Below are 25,227 nucleotides of genomic sequence, written 5' to 3'. Positions count from 1 at the left end.
TCCGTTACTAGGCCAAACATGCCGAAATTGCCACTCACAGTAAGCCCCAAACCATGATTGCATGAAGCCTGGTCGTAACTGGCTATATCGATGCTGTCCAGGCCCACAGCACATTGTGTGAAATCAACTTTGCGCAAAGAATGCGTGCCAAACATTGGCCAAACGACCCCAATATGTTCACATGCTCCGACCCGGTGTTTCGACCAGACACACACACACAGTCAACTTAATGCATAGACACCATACGGCAACTGCAGGGAGGAGCATCACAAGTGGCAAGATACCTTTCATGATCTCTAAACTTAAACTGGCGAAGTGTCCAACACCCCTCCTACAATATGTGAGTTCAGGTTCACTTGTCCACCAAGTGTGCCGTTAGGCTGCTGGAAAAGGTTCAGTCGGAGCAAGTTGTTCCAGTTTCCCATCAGCGTGCCAGGAGACTATGCCAAACCGTGTGCTGCACTGCCAGCTAAGCTGCTCACCATTCTGCGAGGTAGATGGCTATGAAGCCCAAACACTCTGCATTCACAACCCAGACCATTCCTGCCTATTTGGGAGGTTTCACTTGGAGCACACTGATCTTATTTATGTATGTGTTTATTTATTTATTTATTCACAATCACGTGGCACTAGGCAATGAAAAGGTGATGTGGGCGATAGCCAGCCATGGTGGTAATAGAGGGGAGAAAGAAAGTCTTGCATTCACGTCGGGCTGTACTAGTTGCAAAGACACTCTGAATGCGATATACTATACCCAGGACGGTGCCAACCACCACACAATTACCCGGGCCTTATCTTTGCATCAGCATTACCGCTACAAGTAGGCATTTACCCGGAAAGCAATTGGTCTCCCCTCATAGGTACATGTTGAATATAAGGATTCTCACCATTCATTCAGCCAACATAGTGCTTTGGGTTTTGAAAATCCAGCTTGACCGGATATTCCTAGTCTTAGCCCGTTTGGGACTTTATTTGCCATGTATTTTGCAACAGTATACCTAGCTGTCTTCATGTTACTGTACCTGGCTACTTATACGTGGCTGGAGTTCTAACTCCCTACACACTGACACTTCCAACGTGGCAAAGAATTACTTCTGATGACGATGACTAAACCATAGCTGAGGGGTCGTCGCAAAAGTGTTTTGCATCGTTTGTTTCGTACTCGGACCCCTCCCCTCCCTCTGAAACGAATGTACATTGTAGCTTGCTATGCTGGACGACGAAAATTGCATGCATGTACATGTACAGGTTACAGTGTCGGTCGACTTGCGATTTCAGCTCGCACCCCCCCCCCCCCCACACACACACACAAACGGATGATGTTCGTTACAGGGACGACAAAATACTTGTGCGACGATCCCTACGTGGTCAGAGCATCGCTGGTCTAAATCAAAGGTCCCTGGTTTGAGCCCTGGTGGTGACAGTCAATATTTTCTGTTCCCTTTCCAATCCCTGAGGCCTATGAGTATCACTTCCATTGAAGCATGTTATAGCTTACAAGTACACTTTACCAGTGTAAGCAAGAGTAAATAAGCTCCCATACTCTTGGTGCAAGCAATGTCACTGTTTGCACTGCAGCCCGTATAAAGAGCAGACCTACTTTCTGTGCGTTCTAGCGTAGAGGGTGACAGTGTTCAACAGGGCCGGCCAGGGCGCCCTTGAAACTTTGAACTAATAAGTGGTGGATCCTACTTCTGGAGTATGCACTCTGGCGGAGGCCTCAGGGCACTGGATTGTCAATGACTATCAGATTCTGTAGTGGTTAGATACCCATCAAGGCCCAAGTTTGCACTACTGTTGTTGGCAAGGTGAACTAACTGTCCATAGACTAGAGTAGAGGTGAAACATGGCCGATCAGTAATTGGCTGGTTGCTATTCCTGTTGGCCAAACAAGACTTCCACTTGTAAAAGATCAAGTGGGTTATGGAGAGTTTGAGCTGTACCCATCCATTTGCAGCCTACACGGGCTTTAAAAAAGAAATACTGTGCCGCAGATGTCACTGCCATTCACCAATTACGCTAACAGAATAGTTTCTGCTCCAGTTCTCTATAGTCAGCCAGTCTATTTCCAATGAAGTGAACGGAAACATGAGCACTCTCAGCATCTTCACAAGTCGTCATCTACAGGACTACTGGAGCAGATGATCCTCGATTCTCAGCAAGAGCAATTTGTTTTCGTTGCCATGACTTTCATGCAGAATTCCCACCTTTATAGCCACACACTCTGTTGGCTGCACACAACAATTTATACAGTCTCCCGGTTTTAGTTATTGCCAAAGGTTGCTCGAGATTGGAAAGAGAACTTCAGTATCGACAGAGTTTAGTGGTAGAGCATCGTTGGCCATAAGTGAGGGTCCCTGGTTCGAGTCCTGGTGGTGACCGCATAATGTTTTTGAATTTTCTTCAGACTTCTCCGGTTCAACTCTCTCGAACTTAGGAATATTCATTATGGACATATTGCATTTGGGAGAACACTCTTTAGACGTTTCGTCGCCTGCACTTGCCTTCGACCTCTGGAGCCTGCAGTGATTTCAGAAGCGCTTGGAGGAGAAACACTAAATTCACTAGGTGTGGCAGAATGTTGAAGATATGCGCATTGGATGGCAATAAACAGAATCAGCTGAAGCAATACGAAAGGTTTATTGAAATGTCCCGAACAAGCTCTAGAGAATGTGGTGATGGACAAAGAAATAACTTCTTACTAAACACTACGCTTCAGCTGATTCTGTTTATTGCCTTCCTAACACTTTTGTCACCTCTCCGCCTGTTCAAATATGGCATTAGTTCAAACTGTAAGATGACAGGCTAGCTGTAGATCATGGACCAGCGCACTGAGCGCAGGCCACAGATGGGGCAGCCTTTCTAAGCGGCTTACTTCCAGCCATGTCCACACTGTGCCCATACAGTGTATTCGGCTAGTAAGTAATTCGTTTTTAGTCTGATCTTATCAGCCAGTTCTTGCAGGGGGTGGGGGCAGGGCAGGCAGGGCAATAGTGTGGCCATCTTCTTTGTCCAGGAAAGCAGTTATTGGTTCAATATGAGAAGAAAACAAAGCTCCAGCGCAGTGCGACACTCTCGTCTAGCAGGAGTATGACACCACTAACAACACTACTACTAGTTCAGCAATTATATTTTTTTGTAAATGGGCTAATGACACCATCACGATGTCAAACAACTGTGAACTGTCACTCTTACACCTTTCCATCACCGCTTGCAAACAGTCATCTTCATGTAGGTCGTGGTTCACGCAATCTCAACAGCAGCAGCAGCAGCAGCAGCAGCAGCAGCAACGCAAATAGTCTACTTACCTGAGGCTGAGCTCCGCTGCAGCTCTTGCATCCCTTCCAGCAGCCTGACGGGGTTGAACTCGGTGTCCGGCAAGATGGTGGGCAGTGCGGACTGTGCCGACCGCTTGCGCTCGTTGGCCCGTCGACCGCGATTGCGTCTCCACTGCGCCCAGGTCGACTCCGACTGTGTGCGCTGGTTCTGGCGCATCGGCGGGGTCATGGCCCGAACTGTCACTGCCGCCTCCATTCCGAACATGCCGGAGGAAAACGCTCTGGTCCTACTACTATTAGTGCTTACTAGAGCTGTCACGGAGCAGTATTTCCGAATCGAAACTCAGCTCCTTTCGTTTGGTCTCAGTCCACATGTGTGATTGTGCGAATGTGTGTTTCGGCTGGAGCAAGCCCTATGATAACTACACAATTAGACAATGGAACGTAAGTTTGACCAACCGCTGTGGGCATCACAAGAAAAGACCACATCGAGCGGAGCCTGAACATTTTTACTCAAGTGGGCTAGAATAAAGGTAACTAATAACTAACATTATAAGGTTGAATCGAACAACAAACTTGGAAAGCCGTTGCATGTTCCGTCGACAAGCAAGAGAGTCCGCTCCGGACCAGGGCTCAGACCTCTCCCCTCAATGAGTCTCTGCTCCCTAGCCAGCTTTGCTGCAGCGCTCTTTCTCCGGGCGGTGCGGAGCGCAGTTCAGTCAGTTTAGCTCCGTTCTCTCGCGACCACACCGGGCAGCAGGGACTCTTCTCCGGGTTGTGATGTATCTTCTCAGGTTCTGCGTTTATGATTGTTTGTATTGTATTTGTAGTGTAGTAACACCGTCGCGTCATGACTGACTAGTACTAGTAGTATTACTCAGTGGTCATGTCGTCACCTTGGTCACGTCACTGTCGTCAGTCCCCCCGGCCCCAGGCCTCCCTGGCCGGCGGCCTCACTCCGTCCGTGTGTGTTTGGCACTAGTGAGGTTTTGCATTCCGAATTTCGGTACAGCGTTCTTCGGTCATTTGTCGAACATCAAAATGTCGAATTTTCGCACCAACGTTTGTTTTGCAAGTCGAAAATGATGTGTTTTCATTTCGTGAGCCCCAGCATCAGCAACGTCCTGTCCCGTGCTCCTTTTCTTGCTGATTCCAACGAACTTTGATCACCCAAAGAGTCGAGGGCCAAACCTGCCTCCTCAGTCGCCTCAGAAAAACCAACTGGCAACTCCATGGCCAAGTCAAATTTTATGCGTGTCGCCATAGTCTTTTCAGCCACACAGATGACGGTGAGGACACTCCAGGCGAAAGAGAGTCGACAGGCAGTGGAGAGGAGCAATCAGAGGTAGCTGACGATGCTATGTCGCCAAAGACGCCTGCCAAGCAAGGCCGAGATAAGAAACCTCTTTGAATAAATCACGCGCTAGCGCTCTTCTACAAGAAAATGCATCCGAAAAATATTTTCGGCAAAGTGAGCTTTTTCCGAACAAACACGCCGAATCTTCGTGTGCATTTTCGACCTCGCTCCCACGTGCCGAATCTTTTTGCCGAATTTCGGAATGCAAAACCTCTCTACTGAGTCTGTGCTGTCTGTACCGAGCTGAGTCACCTGGTCACTGGCTGGATCATGGAGGGTAACCACGTACGAGTAGATCTACTGTGACGTAGATCACTGTCTGAGTAGATCTTGACCAGGAAACGCTGCGTCTTCCGGAGCTCCGAAACTCACAAATAAAAGCTACTACAGACTCACTACACAGTCTACAGACAGTACAGACTCAGTCACCTGGTCACTGAGCTAGTCAGTACACAAGGACATGCAGTCTACAAATAAAAATCCTTGGTCAGGACGTGTGTATTTTGTCGTGTGCATGTGGCCAAAGAAGTGTTTGAGCGACTGAAAAAGGAAAGTAACTGGTTCGTTCTCCGACAGCCAGGGTAGGTCTGCCCTCATAAACAGCATGGTGGTCTTTCCGAAAGCAGGAAAAGTAGGCATTCATCGCCTGTTAGTGCCACGCCACTCACCAGACGAGTCGACACTGACTGCAGAGTCGCTCTCTCCGGCCTAACTCAGTCCGACAGAGTGACCTGGTGTCAGCACTAGTACTAGTAGTAGATCTACGCTAGAAATAGTAGTAGTAGTAGTGCCAGTGGTGACATAACTCATAATAAAGATCAAGACTCAAGAGCTTGCATTGTTGCAACGCAGCGCAGTGCGACGTAGATGTATGCGGCGAGCGCGACACCTGTGGTGTGTCATCATGGTCATTGCAGTCAGTATGCCAGTGTGGAGTATTCGCCCACTTTCCGGCAGATGAAGTGGTGTGGTAAACAAACGGACAGGTCCTGTTCTTCGTGGTTCACCCTGGCGCTGTACATTCAGATTGTACTGAATCAGATTGTTTATTACAACAAGGACACCGCGTCATCGGCATCAATGGTGAACACTACTACTAGTACTACAGTCAGACCTTTAACCGCACACATCCGTTTTCCACAAAAATATCCGGATAGGCGAGGGAACTGGATAATCGAACGCCGGTTTTGTTGGATGCATCACGTATGCTGTACATCTGTAACAAGCTATTTTCTTCTGGATGGCGAGGGATCCCGACAAACGAGGACCTGATAAGCGAGGTCTGACTGTACTACTACTAAGTACTAGAGTCGATGGGATCCAGACAACAGACAACAGACTGGCTCGAACTGACTCAGTAACTGCGCATGCATTGTCACTGGCACTGGCACTGTCTGTGCAACCGTTCAGCTCTGAGACTGAATGCAGAGATGCCAAACCTCTGGGGATTCTCAGTACACCATGCTACATGGACTGCTACATTGCAGTACATTGCAGTACATTGCAGTACATTGCAGTACTTGACTGTATTGTTCAGACTGGCTTTTACTGACTCTGTCTGAAGATTCCAGTTGCTCGAATGGATATTAATATCATTACCTCCAGCCCTGGTGCCAGGCCAGCACTGCATAGACCATGCTATACAGGAGCTGTGATGCACACCAACGGCCTGGGGCGACACAATCATCATCTTCATGCTACTGTTTAACTGTAAGTCCAAATTGCAATGAAACTACATTGTACAATTATTACAGTACGATATGCCGGCTATACGAGCCCTTTCAAGCAGAGAAGCCCCTAGGCCCTGCTTGGAGGAGTGAACAGCAAATGAACGATTTGAACAAACTGACTAGGAGATTTTGTTGGAAGAAGACAAAAATAGCACCATCACCATCTCACAGTAGTCCATCGGCCAAATCTCAGAAAGGAGCTCTTTCGGCGAAGGTGATGCACTGAAGCTCCAACTAAACGCCCTTTGGCACACTAGCTCATGAGACCCCATAGAATACGAATCCGATTGTTGGACGTTGCCAATCCAGTCCAGGATAGTCGAACTGGGTCGAATACCTTCTTCCGATTTTCGTAATTTCGTCCACCATTACATCTTTCTCATCGACTTTTTTTCGCTTGGCGAATGTTCTTGAGCCGCTGAGCAGAATCTACGCACGCTCGAACACTTGAAATGCCTGCATGTTGACGGTTCGCAAGATTCTAGCGAGCTTGGTGGAAATCTATTATTTATTTTGACATAATTTGGGGGAATCTGAATTAGAACGGTAGAAGCTCATTCGGAGAAGACGGCGTGTCGCCGCTGTCGGATTGTCGCTACTGTGTTTCAGACGTATTTGCTTGAACGTGCTATTGAGGATGGACAGAAGATGAAGTGACGGCTTTCTTGAACACGGACGTTGTGTCTACATTGTAGCTGAAACATCTCATCTGGCGTCGAGAACGCAATTATTATGAGTTGTGAGTGCCAGCTGAGCTGAACACAAGCTGGACACCATTCGTCAGCTGGGAATTTGCATCGAAGCTCTTGATAGCCACGATAAGCATAATTATACAGAGGTAACCTTGTTTGACTCAATACGCATGCAGGTGATACCACTAGTGGCACTACAATGTAAATGGTGCAAAATTGATGCAACAGCGAATATGTACTTCGTACAATCACGAACAATTGTAAGGCAAGTGTTCATGCCTGTCATAGAAGAATTTCAGCCCGGAAGTGTTGTTGTCATGGTCATAAATAATACAGGACTTGAGTTGGCTCTGGACATAACACACACTTGTGGTGAATACGGTCATTATTGCGAGAAAAATATTTAGCCACTGTGTGTTAACTGATGCCGCACTACACGCAATATTTCATGTACATGTATGTGAGACTCAATTGCATCCACAAGGCCGTAGATGCATGTAAGCACACAATGCTGTACAGTATAAGTAGTAGTCGACATGTGGTGCCTTCCTGCTGCACATGCGGCAAGTTGGCAACGACACATGACCTATCGGCACCGCACAGCGTGAGCTTAGAAAGGAATATTGCACACATAGTGCTATTTGTGTTCCAATATCGTTAAGCCGGTATACATGTACTAGTATCCTTATACATGTACCTGGTCACTCGATAGGCGATGCCGACTGTACTAATCTTATCCATATTACCCGATAGGCTATAGCACACTGCGTCAGATCACTATGCAACAAAACAAGAGCTTTGGAGCGAATATACATTGAAGCAAAGTAGGTTTCAACGGTACAGCACTAGTCACGATGAGGGAAGTTACGAGGATGGTTAGGCCGTGACACATAGATGATGATTGTTAATGATTCATGCACGGTGGAAAATTCCCACCAATGGCGATGATATTGCTTTCACAACAATGACATCAGTAGGAGCAGTGACACAACCTTACTGCTCCAAGTAGGATTTACAAGCGAGTGAAGGGAGAGCAGACTGGTCTAATAGCAGACCGGGTCTAAGCAAGGAAGTAATCGGCATCAGAGGTGAGCTTGCACATCAGAAAACAGATGATGATCACCAAACACAGAGAAGTTGGCTATGTGTATGTTTGTCAGTGTCACTGTGTGTGCATGTGTGTGTGTTTGTGTGTATGCGCGCACATCTGTGTGTGAGAGAGAGAGGCAGACAGACAGATAGCATATGGTGGGAGGGATCAAGGTCTGACCTCAGAGTTAAATGCTGACGGTGTGGAATAGCAACAGTGCGAAATCGGGCAGGGTGGTTAATAGCCCACACTGGAGCCGAGTAGGAGCGCCAGTGGTTGAGGGCTAGCACAGGAGTTGCAGCAGCTCCAGCCTAGGAAGATCAGCTTCTGGATGAAAATCTCCCGGATACAGTAGGTACCAAGCTTCACTAGCAGATTGCCCGCAGGGGTGCACGGCGAGCACCCGTACATCCCTCAAGCCACCAGAGCCGCAGTACTTGGACACGATCCAGGTGCTTACCCGACAACAATGCTGAGAAGGCACTGGAGCCATACAGGAACTTATGATCGAGCATGACCACAGACTTGAAATACAGGGTCCGGCGTTGAATACTGAGACAGCGACGTCTCCTCCACAGAACACCACTCAGCCCCACCATTGCATTATTTTCGCTTTTTCATGATTTTTACAATTGTGTTAGAGCACACAGCACTCGATGCAACATTTACCAGTGACTAAATAACTCCGCGTCTCCGACCATAACTGCAGCGTTCCCGTGAGCCTGTTGGATTTCCGTCAGCCTGTTGAGATTATCTTCATCTCGTCACATGTGAGCCTGTGTGTTTCATCCGTATCGTGGCACAATTACACAGACACGATTTCCAACTCAGGCCGGTTCCGTTGCTCGAAGGGTTGGCGGTAAGAATTGCTACGCCGTCTGTGGCTGCATGGGAACTTGGCGAGTCGTCGTCTTTCTCCATAAATCCTGATCGTCACGCGAACAACAGCCACTATTGCCTAAAAACTACGACACAACAGTATCAAGCTCGCCCCAGCAGAAGGACACGAATGACGAGCGCTAAGACGGAGAAAGAGAGACAGGGTTAGCGAGAGCTGACTGGTGCAGGTACGCTGTCATCTCCTGAGGTGGTGGGCGAAGCAGCGAAGTGAAACGAAGGAAGATAGAACTTATTAGAAGGCATACGGAGGCACCAAAACCTATTGCCTGTCACATACTAAGTGCCATTTAGGGTTGACAGCTGTCAGCTGACAGCCTCAAAAATTTGAAAATCTGCTCAAAAAACTCTCGATCAGAACTCTGCGCACTCTCAAATGGAGCGCACAGTAAAAAACTCGGCGATGAAGAACGCTTCGTATCGACGCCCTGGACTGAATTCGGCACGTCCAACAAACGGAATAGTGTTCTCTGATATATTCTCTACGTGCTGGGTATGGTCGCGTTTAGTTGGAAGCTCAGTGCATCACCACTTTCGATTTTGAGACTTGGCCGATGGACTACAGTGGCACGGCCTTGAAACTGCTAGAAAATCCGACGAATCCATTCGCACCATTTCTCTTCATGGTCGGTACATTGGTGATAGGAGCAATAGAGTAAGACGTCAGTGTATCCAGCTTTCTAGGTGAACAAAGCAATGACAAATCGGCACCTTAGACGGAGCACAAATACACGTAGTGCCGGAAATATATTGAAGCTAGAAATACACAGCCTAACACTGCATGTGTGTACAACGATGAGGAGTAGAGCGCTGCAAAAATGGCGCCGAAACAGTAATACGTTTTTTTTGCACAGTTATACATGTACATGTACTGCTGTGCACACGGTTCGGCAATACACTGCCTCCAGCACAGTCCGGTGCACTGAGATTTGTTGCATGCTCGTGCTTGAAGAAGTATGCAGCTGAGAATGGTATGCACTGAAGACGTACTAATATGTGCGGAAGTTGTCACTGTTTCCACCTTGCACAGTACTGCTGCAGTCCTCATTGTTTCCCTGATAATGTTATAAGTACTCAGACGGTGAGCCAAGGAAAATATTAAATGGACACAAGGATAACGGTGGGGCACGTCTGACTGTTCAAAACCTGGTTTAGTTGGTGGACTCTAACGCATTACTTGTGCCCCACCGTTTTCCTTGTTTCCATTTTGATAATGTTATACTGAGCATTTACTAGTTTCGCTATGTAGCTGGCGCCGCTTGTACTCTCTAGGGTGCCAATTTGTCACTGCTTTGACTGCCTAGAAACTTGGCGCTGGATAACCCTGATATTAACAGGATGTGTTTGCTATTAAGAATGTATGGACTATGAAGAGTAGATCTGCTAGTGTGAAAGGCCTCGCCGGATTCACCAGTGGCTTCTGTGCTACATGCATGTTGATTAAGACAAACAATCGACACCGAGATGATAACAAGAGCAGTATGCTATAAGCGCTCCAGTCATCATTGCCAGACACCATTCAGGGAGTCGCCACCATTTTTCAGAGTTTATTGTCTTGCTACGCTCATCAGTGGAGAAAAATCGATTCTTGAAAGCCTTTTATAATCATTATACGCATTCCCCGCGTTGATGTGTAGCAGCAGTATGCCTTGGTGACTTTATTGATGTTCTGTGCTGACTGTAGTGTATCATTACGGTATATTGCATTACAGAATTGACAATTCATTACTTCAAAGTAGTTGGAGCAAGTTGAAACAGAAGAGAGACTGAAGACAAAATCGGCTATCTTTCACCACCCGGACCTAAACAGGGAATCTTAGATGCTCCAGCGCAGTGATGCAGCGATGCTCTACAACTGCAGGTAAGTTCTTGTGTAGCCTTTTGTGTCATGCTGTCAACCAACAAAAGGAAAGTATTGAAGTATTCTTGTGTAGCCTTGTACTCTCCACGGTGACTTGCCAGATTACTAGATGCTAGCAGTTGGCTTAGGTCCCTGAGCCCGGTTGCCAGGGAAACCGGTCTGCGCGTATGTCCCTCTTTGTCACGAGCAGCCACACACACACTCGTTCTCTCTCAGTCCTGTTTCATCATGTCGCCGACATCGTCTCTCTGTCTCTCCCCTCGCTGCGTCCCCCGATACCAGGGTCTTCCCCAACCTGCCTCGTCCTTGGCTTGTTTCCAGTGTGGACTTGGCATCGAAGATGCTGATGACACAACAGCTGATCTAACAATGTAAATGTGCATGTAGCTTGGCCTTGCTTCTTCACTGCAGTGCAACAGTGACAAGTCATGTATTTTCTGTGGTCACAGCCCACCCACTTCCCTTTACTCTTGGAGGAATGTCACATTCCGCTTTGCATTAATCTTATGAAAACCACCGTCGGGGTATACGGGCATAAGCCAGAGGACAATTGGGCTCAGTTGTCCAGGCAGAAAGTGCAATTTTTGACCCTAGAGTACGGTATACGGGTGGACGAGATCAGCAGCATCGCTAACACACCTACTCGGGTGATTGTGAAAAGACGCAAAATAGTAAGGCCGTATAATTTCATGTCATTCTCCTTTGAGGCAATGGGTTCGGCTGAGCAGCTTGTCTGGATGGGTAGTGTTCTGATAACCGTGCTTGGGTTCACACCCACACGCTCCCCTGAGCACAGTTTCCTTATCAAGTTTATGAGTTGCTGCTATTTGTGACGTTGAAAGCATGCACTCAACTGGATATTACATGTACATACATGTGTTAGGTCTGAGGAAAGCGTTGTTATTCGCTGGGGTAACTGCCATACGCAAGGTTCATATTCATGAGGCTGACTGTACATGTAAATACAAAAAAAATTGGTGACTGCACTTCAGGATAACATACCAGACAGGCGCAGTGGTTGATCATAGACCATGATTCCAACTGATGAACCCGAGACCACTAGGTCGGGGGGGGGGGGGGGGGGTGACCTACATGTACCTCATCGGCACGCATGCCAGGCTCCTCTGTGTTGTCAATGTTCGCTTGTCCAATTTTGTCTACCTCCCCTTTTATGTTGCTGGCCAGTGCTTTGTGGTAAAGAAATGATTGAGATACGAGAGGTACGTGGTTCGAGTCCTGCCTGGAGCGGTTTTTCCATCCGTCAGTCCAGTCAGTCCAGCCGCAGTCAACTGGGAACAAGGGTACATGGATGCGGCTAATGGGGTTTCTCGGCACTTGTGCCAGTAGTTGCGAGACTTATCCCCACGCCCCCACCGTTAGGCGCTGCATCTGCCGCTAGGGTTTACCGGTTTACCTTGCAATATTCCGGCATATCCGCCCACAACATACATGTATACCGGTATGAAGCAGTACGGCCTCAACGCATCTTATTATAACGAAGAAATGTCATCCGTTAAAACGTTACATTTACTTCCTCGCTATACTCAATCTGCGGACAGCATGCTGTTTCGTTCTTTGTGAACTCCTTATACAAGTTGCTATAATGAAGCTGCGTGAAGCGTCGTTCCGAATTTAGAGTAATACTAGTATCCACTATGGTCTGATATAACCCAATACTAGTTCAAAAACTAGTATTAGATAAACCTTGTTATAGTTCACGCATATTGGTAGATTGACAGCATGAAACAGAAGAGGTTAGAGACTACTCCTTGCGTCCGTCGTGTATTCTTTGATCGCTCCTGGTAGTCATGTGGCTACTTAAACCTCAACTTCTTCTCTTCCAACTTCTGCCCATGGCGTCCTTCTCTCAGCTCGTCAGCTGTCAACAGTTACTGCCACCACCATGACACTGTCGCGAGAAGGTGCTCTCTGTAGACGGGGTTGGTGATGTCCCGACGCGGCCATGGGTAGGCCTTCACCACGTCGGAACACCCCGGCTATGGGACACCATGGGCAGAAGTTGGAAGAAAAGAAGTTGAGGTTTATGTAGCCACATGACTATCAGGACGACATCCAGGAGCGATCAAAGAATACACGACGGACGCAAGGAGGAGTCTCCAACCTTCCTAGCATAATGAGGGTCAGAACCGGGTTCAACACCCATAATTATGGTTCAAATGGTCCGCAGGGACCGGGGCTCTGCCAACCGCGGAAGGTTGTAGTAAGGTCACTGTTTCCGAACACAGTGTCCTCCACCTTGTTTCCATGATGCTGTCAATCTAACAATATAGTATCCACTAGTATCGATATTTGCAGTGGGAGTTGTCGATAAGATTATAGCCTGCACGGCCATGATCGCTATAATCCAAAGGTCATGACTTCGTATAATGCATAAATCAGCATATTAAATGTACATGTACGCAAAGTTTTGCGGACTACATGTACCCATCGATATCTCGTCCACCCCGCGATACCTGATAAAGGTAGTTTTGTTTACTGAATACCACAGAACCATCAGATGCTGCACAGCGGGGGCGGTGGCATATTGGATGGAAGTGGGGGCAGGGAAAAAGTAACTCCTTCGACGGAAGTCTCGGATTTATAGCTACTCATGTATGCCGATACATAGGAGAAAAGAATATGTGCATCCAAGAGGGAAGTACCGGCTTTGCAAGCGTTAATGGGGAGAATTTGAGATTGAGATAGGACATAACAATAGTAAAAGCACTGCACCGTGGAAATAGGAATATGGAGAGCCTGATAATCGCATATTAAGGCTGAGCGAAGGGAATCAGAGAGGGGTAGAAGGGAGCTGGAGTGCGGTCAATATATATTAGGCTGATGTGTTGGCTGCGAGGGAGAGATCATCGCCTGCACAGTCCATGTTGATTCCGAGACCGGAATGGTCGGAGGAGTGTGCTGCGCCTGACCAGCACAGCTCTTGTAGCACCTACTACTCCTTTGTTGTCTTTGTATTTTGTCTTTACCCCTATTACTTTGTAGGGATGTGTACATAGTATACAAATCAGAACCTGTCTGTCGTCCACTCCAACTTGCTGCGCCGCAAGTGGTCGTTGACATTTTTCTTGAAGGTGTGCATACCACTGCGAGAAGGGGGATACTGCAGAAGGGTAGGTGGAAGCTGATTCAACGTTGCGATGAGGGAGTGGGGAAATGAGCGGTGTGTGTTGTTTCGTGACTGAGGAGGAAGGATACTGGTGAGTTGTGATGGATGATGTGTTGCAGATCTGGTTGTCTCACGAGTAGACATGCGGCATTGCGGTGCGGCTGCTGATTCACTCGCATCTTCTGCTACATGTACTGTAAGCGTATCGGTGTGGGAAAGAACTTTGAAGAAGACGAGTTCGAGCATACAGCAATGTCTTGCAATGCTGCCAAATAATTTTGGCTCAAAATCTGACACAATCATACCACAAATGTTCAGAGCACCCAAACTATCGCCCAAAATACGAAGAAAACTCGCTTAGTTGCAATGGTAAGCAACCGTGATGGCGCCCAGAGGTTCACACTGTACATTGCATTCTGTACATGTACATGCCATCCAGGAGTGTTGCTTTGCACTTCCCCAGCCCAGCACTAGCCTTTTTAGAAGCACATGCGCAGTGATTTGTGTGTTCAGTTGCGTTCAAAGGTGAAAATACAGAACTTCTCCATAGGGAAGTACTGTCCCTGACATTTTGGCTGCTTTTCGGACATACATGTATCCTTTTTCGGACCGGTTTTCGGAAGAGCCTTCAAAAATCGGACGGTTTGGCAGCACTGGTATTGCCATGATTTCTACCCTGCTTTTCACTGAAACACACTGTCTGTATGACCTCCGAATAGGCTCCGGCGGATTATGCTCGTGAAATCATGGAATTATGCTTTCATGGATTCTTGCATTATGCTCGCAAAATCCTCATATTATGCTTTGGCACGCGGGGATACATATTCACTTTGTTGTACTTATGGAGCCTTAAAGTTCGGAAGTGCCTTTTTCGTACTTGCAAGTGGCCGGCCATAAGTACAACAAAATGTTACGCGAGTATCCCTATACCAAGGTGTCCATGCATGCTACAGATCAACATTGAAAAGGGAAAAATTACTTCTTCTATTCATAAGTTGACTTCTTTTGTACTTCCGTAAAACGATTTTTTCATTGCCAAAATTAGTTTGAGTTACCTTTGAAAATTATCGCGCTCAACTGTTTTCGTTATCGTCATACTCGTCCCACCGATGTCACCCTCACCCTGCAAAAATCAGCTCATCTCTCCCGTAGGTCTACCTCTCCTTCGATCATGACCGAACATCAACTTCACCTCAATTTTTTTTAATTATTTAAAAGAGCAAAATCCAAAGCCTGCACAGCCATGGCTGCTAAAATCCAGAGGTCATGACTTCGTAATATGCATAATGTACATGTACGCGGAGTTTTGCGGACTACCTGTCACCATCTCGTTCGCCCCAGAATACCTTATACACAGCGTCTTCTGCTGCATGTACTGTATCAGTGTGAGAAAGAACTTTGAAGAAGACGAGTTTGAGCATACAATAATGTATTGCCATGATTTCTACCCTGCATTTTTTTGGAAAACACTATCTGCATGACCTCCTAAGTCCAAAGCCTTTACCATGCAGACCACCAACACTGATCAGGTGCACTGTACACAATTGTGTAGCCTACATACAATGTACTAGAACTGTGCTACAATCTTGTAGTTATCTGTCCCTCCAGGATTCCACGGATGATACAAATTTCACGATTTTGGCCCAAAACCGCAATTTTCTGAACAATCCGCGATTTCCCCCATTATTAATTTGTTGTTTTCTGCCCTTCTTTTTACATGTGTATGCACTTTTCATGCAGTATACAGTGCTTTGCATGATCCTGTACGTACATGTAGGTTATTTTTATTTATTTATTTATTTTATTTATTTATTGCAGCATCTCATAGCACAGTGAGAACACCGGCCAATACAAAGAGAGAGGGTGTTAGCCAACCACGGCAAGGAAGGGAGAAGGGGAGGAGAAGAAAAAAGGAACCGGCATGGATAAGTAGTGATTGCAACAAAATGAGAAACACAAAATCAAAGTCAAGGCGCGACAAGGCTCTTAAAAAGGCGGAGGGAAGAAAGGTCCTTAGCTTCTTGGGGAAGCGCCAGCCACGCAGAGTACGCAGTGAAAAGGGGAGAGTGAAGTAGAAAGGAGGACTTGGGTTTCGGAAGGGAAAGGGAGTTTCTCGTGCTACGGGAAGAAAACCAGTTGAAATAGTGGAGGTGAGGTGGACACAGATTGAGTTTGAGAGAATGGATAAGGGTGACAAGATGTGAATTACGTCTCTTAGACAAAGGGGTAGTGTGAGCAAGGGCATAACGGGTGGAAGATGGGAGCATGCGGGGTTTCCGGAGGAGGATTTTTAGAACTTTTTTGTGCTGAATTTCGAGCTTTTCAGCACGGGTTGTGGAAATTCCAGCCCAAGCAGTATCTGCATAATCAAAAATGGGGCGTATGTAAGCTGAGTAAAAGAGGAGTTTACAAGAGATTGGGAGATGGTAACAGTGAGAAGAGAGGATTCCTAAAGATGAACTTGATCGTTTATATATGTAATCGATGTGGGGTTCCCATGAAAGATTAGAGTCAATGAAAATGCCAAGATGCTTATGGCTGGAGACTATGTCTATAGGCTGGGGGAAAGTGGGATGGAGGAGGGGCGGAACATCAGGCTGAGAAGGAAAGAGCATGATTTTAGTTTTAGACAGATTGGGCGATAACCGCCAAGACGACATCCAGGAAATTACTCTTTGAATCCTGTTAGCTAGGTTACTCATCAGGCCAGTGATGTTAGGAGATGCCCGTAGGAGCGTTGTGTCGTCTGCGAATAGTGATGTGCCCGGGGCAGCTGCGGGCAGATCATTGACGTATAAGATAAAAAGAAGGGGGCCGAGGATGGAACCCTGGGGAACTCCGGATAGAACTGTTGTGTCGGCTGAGGACGTCCCATGTACCGTGACGTACTGCGTTCGCCCAGTTAGGTAAGATGTCAGCCATAGCAGGGGATTGCCATCTACAGTAAACGATCCACGAAGCTTGGCCAAGAGCCCCCGGTGCCAGACGGTATCGAAGGCCTTGGCAAGATCGAAAAAAACAGATCCCGACTAGGTCTCCAGCATCCCGATGTCGACACACTAATTGCACCAGGCGCGTCAGCTGGAGGGTGGTAGAATCGCCTCTGCGAAATCCGGACTGAGCTGAACTCAAACGTGACGAGACATGACAGTACAATTGGTCGTAGAAAACGCGCTCACAGAGTTTGGAAACACAGGACAGTAGAGATATCGGACGGTAGTTTGATGCTTCGTGGCGGGACCCTTTCTTGTAGATCGGTATAACATTAGCTGTTTTCCATGCAGAGGGAAAACGACCAGTGCGGAATGATAGGTTGAAAATCAGACATAAGGGGTATGCTATTGAGGGCGCAAGGGACTTTAATACCAGATTAGTGATGCCGTCTGGGCCTGGCGCCTTGTCAGACGGGAGCTTTCGAATGTAACGTCGGATGGCAGCAGTCGTAGTAAAGACAGATGTGAGGCGGTCAGCCTCACCCGACTCCTCGGCAATGGGGGGAATGGGTAGAGAAGGGTCATCAGGCACGGCCACTGAGGCGAACTGAGAGTTCAATGCAGTGGCTTTAGCTGAAGAGGTAGTAGCCTGCTGTGTAGAACTAATGGTGAGTGTCGGGATGTCACGAGATACTTTATGATTTTTTAATTTGCTCACGAACTGAAACAGTGATGGGCGGTTTTTGTCCTGCAGCGTAGCTTGTACGGACCGAATGTATCCCCGGTATTTCGATCGAGTCAGACTCTTCACCAAGTTCCGTTGAGATCGATATACATGCATGTTAAGCTGGGTTGGGTATTTCTTACACACACTGTAGTAATCGTGCTTTGCCTTAATGGCGACACGGAGGGGGGCATCAACCCAAGGTGGCTGACCTAAACGTCGGCATGAGGGGGAGAGTGGACGCCGGGAGAAGTACCCGAGGTGCTTCTCCATGGCCCTGCTAAGAATAGAGTGGAAAGACGAAAGAGCGTCATCCACGTGCGAGCTGCGGAGGTGACATTTCCAGTGGACATCAGCAAGTTCAGCATTCAGGTCATCCCATACGCAACGTGGCACCAACTTGAAATTATAACCTGGGGGTGTAGGGGTAGATGTTGGGAGGAAGTGATGTTGTAGGGTTGGATTTTTGGACGTGACAGGGAGACGGACTCGACAGATGAGGTGCACGTGGTCAGAGCTACCCAGTGGAGCGGCTGAATCAACGGAGAGGAACTGCTGGGGTGAATTTGTGACGATGAGGTCCAAGCAAGATGACCGGCCACTTGGGCTCCAGTGCGTAGGGAAGTTGACCAGTTGCTCTAATCCGAAGCACCTGAAGGCGGTTTCAAGGCACTGACCCACCGGGGTTGTCCGATCACCAGCCAACCAGCTCGAGTTATGGGCATTGAAGTCACCGGTGAGGAGTAGTGTGGATACAGGTAGATCAAGCGACAGAAGGCAGTCTTCCAGACCATCAGATTATGCCTGAATATCCGCCAGGGTACCACCAGGAGGTCGGTAGGTGGCGCAGACTACGAGTGGACGTTGGGGTGAGTTGGCTGTGCGAAGCTCAAGCCAGATGGCCTCCAAGCCCGGTTGCTGAAGATTCGCCAGAGGCTTCACCGATGTAAAGGAGCCATCTTTCACCAATATGGCTACCCCACCATAACCTCTGGTAGGATTGGCCGATCGAATATTAGAGGTGGGACGATCCCGTCGATGAACTGTGTAGCCTGCTAATGAGAAGAGGTTGGCAGGGGACAACCATGTTTCACACAAACATATAACCTCCGGAGAGTAGATGTTGCACATAACAGTGAGTTCCGCTACTTTGTTGACATTTGCACAATATGCAAATAACTTCTCGCTCCACATATACTGGCACACACAGAGACATAAACAGCAATAGCGACAACACACAAAGTGAAGGGTAGTTGGCCGCAGCCAGATGTGAACCGGATAACGAGTGAGGTATGGAAGCAAGACTGTTAGTACAGAGTGTCTCAGACAGAATAGGCGTGCCAGTGGATAGCAGAAAATTAATAGGCTATGATGAAGAACCACTTGGGACCGTCAGATTAATTTTCCTGGACCAAGCCAGCCGGGAAAAAACCCTCGCGCCGATGGACGCAGTTGTGAGAGAAAAAACCGGGTGTATATCCCCTCTGGCGATTAGACATCATGTAGGCATGGCAAGCACATCACGGCAAAAAGTCAGAAAAAAGCAATGATAATATGCACAGAAATGAAGGGTGGGAGGGCAGAGACACTGGTGAGGCTCAAAACTGACTGAAGAAGTCAGCAAAAGAAGCGACAATAAAGAACACACCAGATGCCATATTTGCAACTGAAAATGTTTCGCGAGAAATACAATGATTCTAAGGATGCAACAAATTTCGTGATTTGGCCCAAATCCGCAATTTTCTGCCAATAATTCCGCGAATTCCTGGCAAGTTCTGCATCTTTTACGCACTTATCGCCGCATTTTTGAGTTATGCTCCTACCTCAGAAAGGATTCCAAATTATGCTCCAAAATTTCAACCATCACCAAATTATGCCAATAAGGCGAGACAAAAAAAAATTAATAGAGATTCCCGGGCCCTCCCGCACCAAAATCGAGCCAAAGCCAATTTTTTTGAGCAGTTCATACATGTACATGTATAGTACTGATCGTGTGAGTAGATCTGTGACGAGGAGTCACACAAACCCGAGCTTATACCACTCCCAGATGTACAGATCAGAGCCATCGTTGGCCGAAATATAGAAAAATTGAACGGGTAAACCGCGTACCTGTTGTCTGTAAAGTAAAACGTTTTTACGTCCGCCGGCTATACAATTGCGTTGTCTGTAAAAAAAATTGAATAAAATACCGGAAAATGCTGTAAAAAAAGTTCTACATGGCATGCGCACGTACGTACATGGGAAAAAAATAAAAAATAAAATTCGCCCGCCCGCACCAATTTCACATGGATCCTGCCCGGGAATCTCGATTTTATTTTGATCTCGCCTAAATATGCTGGCACAATCTGCCGGTGCCTACCTCGAACTCTTTCCCATGCTGACCACCAGCACTGATCACGTGCAGTGTAGATCTACATGTCATCCATATTAGAAGTCTAGAACTGTAGCACAATCAAAGGCCATTCATTGTATGTTGCTTTAGAAAGTCTGGATTGAAAGTGCACATCTGCGAGAAATGCTATGTGGGGCAGAATCAAACTGAGATGAACAGTCCGCTAATCAACGGATTCTACCAGCGCACCTTCATTCCAAATGTGCTCTGCTCTGCCAACTCTTCACGTCCTGGTCATCCCTTGTTCGCAGGAGACGATATTGTAGTACCCGAGTACCCATGTGAAGTCACCGCTGGTCACCACTGGTGAACCAGGGCAAACTGGAAATCTAGACAGGCCGAGCAGGAGTGTAATGAAGGCAGCGCATGACCGCACTGAGGATTCATAGACATTCAGTCTTGTTGAGAGACGGGGCGGGGATGGGCCGGTGTAGGTGCTACAGCTATAAGCACAACGTACATGACTTGTACTTGTAGTAGTGATTGATGTTGAGCATGGCCGCCGCCGTGTTCTACAATCACTATAACTATGAGTCTGACAATAGATGATATTGTGAGATAAGGCATTGGGAAAATCATGGTCATGGCTTCGAAATATATGCCTCCAGATCAAGCAGTTGCGCAAGGGATCAGCAATCAAAATGCTTTGTACAGGGGAGAGAGTATGAAGTGCACAAAGTGCAAGCAAAATGTCTTCGACAAAATCATAAAACACTCAAATCTGCGCACAACTATGCTGAAGCAAACAGGCACAGAAGCAGCTGAAGGCCATACCCCGACACTCTCTAGTGCATATATCATTCAACATACAAAAACAAGTAGCATACAGCATGGTTATACGGAAGGAGATACCAGCATTCCATCAACATTGCTGGCTACCATGCTGAGAGTGAAATACATGTACATGCAGCGGTACATGTGAAGGTGGAAAGAAGGCACTGGACTATCAGAGTGATGTTGCGGCCCATAACCTACATGTACATATGCACTGGTAATACCAATACACTGTAGTACAGGCATGTACAGACCAGTACTGTATCCTAGCACTAGCATACTGTATGAATTATTGATGACGTCATTCAGACCTGCTTGGCCGACTAGAGCAGAGATAAATAATTAATTACCACTGGCAAAAGACACACCAAGAGGTTATTAACTAGAGAGACAAGGCAAAAACCTGATCCCTGTCAGGTGACCCATCTCTGCAGCAAAGCACAGCTTACCGCTGGGTACAGCAATGGTCTCACTCTGGCCAGATCTCTGGTGTGTCCCTGTCAGTGTGTGCTGATCACAATCCAATCGCAGTGCTATGATGTCGCCATCTTGCCATCCCTGACCAAGACTTGTGTTGTTGCCCACACTGTACTCTTGCAATCGCCTGTCGCAATACCAACCCAAGAATGGCCTCTCTCCTGTACATGGCGCATGTGTTGTACAACGTTCTTTAACGACCCCAAGGAAGACCCCATTTCCAAGGCAACTGATCTGGGCTGAGCACTCCACCACACCATGGCAATAACTGCCCAATGTGGAGATTGTGTCAAAAGTGGAAGCATCTGTATGTGATACTTCATATCCATCACCCGATAGAGAAAACGTAGTAGGTTCGCAGCTAAATGGATCGAACACTGGCTGCACGCGTACAGTGTTCTTCTTCACTGACTCTGTGCGGAAGGCGGAGTCGACAAAACGTCCAAGCTGTGATGTACGCTTCTTCTCCTGATCATCCGTTGCAAATGCACGGTAGGATACAGTGAAATCAACATCCACTCGATGATCATCACTGATATCAGCTTCCTCGTTGCTGGTGACAACATCCTTGATCTGTGTCTGCAGGATCTTCTCTGCAGTCAAGAGATTACTGTTGCCGAGATTCTGCACGAGATGCTCACAGCAATCCAGTTGAAAGGTTTTCTTTTCCACTATGCCGGACTGCTTCTCCAGGTCTTGCAGTGCATTCCAGCGCCGAGCGTCCAGCTCATTCAGAAGATCTTCTTGTCTGCGCTGCAGGTTTTTGATGTGCATATTGAAATCAGCTACAATTTTCTCTGACAATGCCTCCACTTTCTCATTGATTTCTGCGGTGCGTGTTGCAATGTGCACATTCATGTCACTGAGGTGTTCTCTCCACGAGTCGCTAGAATCACTTAGCAGCGACTTCCACTGAGATCGTTTTCTTTCAGCTGCTGTGGGAATCTCTTCAATACTTGGTGAACAGCTAGCATGACGCTGCTCGGAGCACCTCTGACATATCAACTGTTCACATTTCTTGCAGTAGGATTTCGCTAGAAAATGTGGGTGCAGGCTACAATGGAGGAATTCTGAATCGGGTACTGTGTCGCCCTCTGCTGCCGTTCTCATCGTGTGCACTGACTGGAGATGGTGTCCATAGCAGCTTCTCTTCATCAAATGTACTTTCTCATGTCCCTCACACATGTATAATCCACAGTCGACACATAGCGAGGTAGCCGGGGAAGATTCTCCCTGGCATTCTAGGCTTTGACATACGAGCTGTTTCTCTGAATGATATGATTGAAGCTCGCTACTTGCCTTGCCTCTCACCTCTACCTTTTGAACTGGCCAGTCGGCTAGGGATTCCTCCAGTCTTACTCCTGGCATACCTGATGCTGCCACAGTCAGGCATTTGAAGCACGACACCGTTCCGTCATTGCTCAAATGTTGTCGGAGACACGTGACGCACATGGCGTGCAAGCAATTCAATACCTTCATCTTGAGAGAGTCTGCGTCGCTGTGGCACGCCACGCAGCAGCGAAGATTGCTCACATCTTTGCCGATGGCATTGTGAACTTCAAGATCGTTAGCCATTTCAAAGATGCAGGGTTGTAAAATGGTAGAAAAACATTTTCTTTGTCCTCACACAGTACTGTGTACTGAGCAGCACTGAGCAATGAACTGGTGACGAAAAACAGTTCATTAGGCCACCCAGAATAAATCGTTGTTTCGGGTCACCCGACCGACCGTCTTTTTTACCCGACCGCAAAATGTTTTTTCTATAGTGCATGCAAATGTGCATGACTAGACTTTTTTTATTTTATTTTTACTAGAGCCACGTAATCCCGTCATGTGTGAGCCATGAATAAGGGGAGTGGTGGCGTGGTCTGGGACTATGTTACTATGTACTAACAATTACATGTAGGTCTACACACGCGCCTAATAGTAATAGCTAGCAGTCCAGACATCGACTTCAGAAGCAGCCAAATAGAATAACAGGATGAAGCGCTTGGTGACGATGTTGTCTTCCGATCCGCAATCGGTCCTGAAACAGCATCAGCTCCGCCACCGCGTCGCTCTTTGACAGACGTTTTCAAGGTGAGAGCTGCTCCTCAGACTCGTTTGCCAGCGAGGCCAAGGTCTGGTCCTGGAGGGGACCTGGGTCTGATGGGACAATGACTGTGCTGGATCGTCTACAGTCATGATTTGATCGACTGGCTTGATGGACAAAAGCTATTCGAATTCGATATGCACAATTGTATATGTATGCACATACACTTGAGAGGGACGAAAAGCGTTTCTTCTGTAACTCTGAGTTTCACGGTTTTAACCGATCATCAGACAGCAACTTAACTACAATTTTCAGAAGCTAAGATTGATATAGGCTGCAAGCTTGGATCATAGCGCGAATGGATGATCCGGGCTGATAGTGTAATTATAAAAATGATTGCGTGAGTTGGTTGATGGGGTGAAAAAATAGGCGGAAAAAAGAATACACTTTAGGCCTAGGCTCATGCAACCACATGTTCTTCTGAGGGAGGCAAGAAGAAGAACAATGGGGTAATTATGAGCAGCACTTCACCTGCGAGTAGTGAGAAGGTTATGTGACGGCTGATGGTGAGAATTTTGAGAGGTAGTACTTATTTTCATGCCTGCACTTGCTCACTAGCTCCGATCTTTTGTTGATGTTGACACGCTTGTCCGCCTGAAGGATCTCCAGTTTCTCTCTTAGGCACAGAGGACAGCGCTTGGTTATGTTACTGTAACCTGGAGGCTGGGCGATAACTGACCAACCAAGACTGTACTCGTTGTTTTGACGCTTCAGGTTCCAGACACACTTTGATAGTTCTGTGCTCTTCTCATGTCTCTCATGCCTGAATGATGTTAGATGGTTGCCGTATCTCTTCTTGAATTCTGGCTCCGTAAGACCGATATTCCGGTTGAAGATCTTGTGTAGTCTGGATCCAGTTGTATGCCGAATATATCTGCAATGGTCAAGTCACACAACAACTCAGTTAAACGGAAGAGTGGAAACAACGATGGGCAGCCCAAGGAAAGACGATGCAACTGCAGAGACAAAGCGCAGTGTCCGATGGACGGCAACTGCCAAATCAGCTCTATTGTGTACAAGGCAACCGTCCAAATAACCGGAGAGGACAGACAGAAGGAGTATATCGGTCTTATGGAGCCAGAATTCAAGAAGAGATACGGCAACCATCTAACATCATTCAGGCATGAGAGACATGAGAAGAGCACAGAACTATCAAAGTGTGTCTGGAACCTGAAGCGTCAAAACAACGAGTACAGTCTTGGTTGGTCAGTTATCGCCCAGCCTCCAGGTTACAGTAACATAACCAAGCGCTGTCCTCTGTGCCTAAGAGAGAAACTGGAGATCCTTCAGGCGGACAAGCGTGTCAACATCAACAAAAGATCGGAGCTAGTGAGCAAGTGCAGGCATGAAAATAAGACATTAGTACTACAGTTGAACATCGATTATCCGCACATCGACTATCCGACCATTCGATTATCCGTAACAGTTTTTTTGGGCGCACGTGCCGACGGTGCCGTAGAGTACGCACTGTGCATGTAGTGGGCCATTCCAAAAATACGAAAATTTTGAAAAGTAGCACTCTATTCTATTTACAATTATGTACATGTACATGTATTTACAGTGTGTTTTCTTATCCGGAACATTTGCCTTATCTGAACACCGCCTGGCAGTTGTCTGCCCAAAGGTGGTCGGATAATCGATGTTCAACTGTACCTCTCAAAATTCCCACCATCACGGCATCAGCCGTCACATAACCTTCTATTCTCACTACTCGCAGTCGCAGGTGAAGTGCTGCTCATAGTTACCCCATTGTTCTTCTTCTTGCCTCCCTCAGAAGAACATGTGTGTTGTGTATCGGTAGGA

General features: G+C 47.1%; 2 protein-coding genes across 2 annotated transcripts in view; both read right to left on the bottom strand.

Annotated features, from left to right (window-relative positions):
- Window positions 1-4,043, bottom strand: part of LOC135817857 (diacylglycerol kinase beta-like) — a 51,457-nt gene extending 47,414 nt beyond the window's left edge. Inside the window, exon 1 of the mRNA XM_065331133.1 lies at window positions 3,309-4,043. Within this exon, the coding sequence (XP_065187205.1) occupies window positions 3,309-3,543 (235 nt within the window). The 5' untranslated portion in view covers window positions 3,544-4,043. The remainder of the gene's footprint in view (window positions 1-3,308) is intronic.
- Window positions 4,044-18,487: 14,444 nt separating this feature from the next.
- Window positions 18,488-22,907, bottom strand: LOC135816849 (transcription intermediary factor 1-beta-like). Its single transcript, XM_065329950.1, has 2 exons — window positions 21,726-22,907; window positions 18,488-18,886 (listed from the first exon to the last, which is right to left on the bottom strand). Exons 1-2 carry the CDS (start codon window positions 22,905-22,907, stop codon window positions 18,488-18,490), a joined length of 1,581 nt encoding a protein of 526 aa, XP_065186022.1.
- Window positions 22,908-25,227: the final 2,320 nt, after the last annotated feature.

This window comes from Sycon ciliatum, chromosome 5 (assembly GCF_964019385.1).
Source record: "Sycon ciliatum chromosome 5, ocSycCili1.1, whole genome shotgun sequence".
NCBI lineage: Eukaryota > Metazoa > Porifera > Calcarea > Leucosolenida > Sycettidae > Sycon > Sycon ciliatum.
This window is presented reverse-complemented; position numbering and strand designations above follow the sequence as displayed.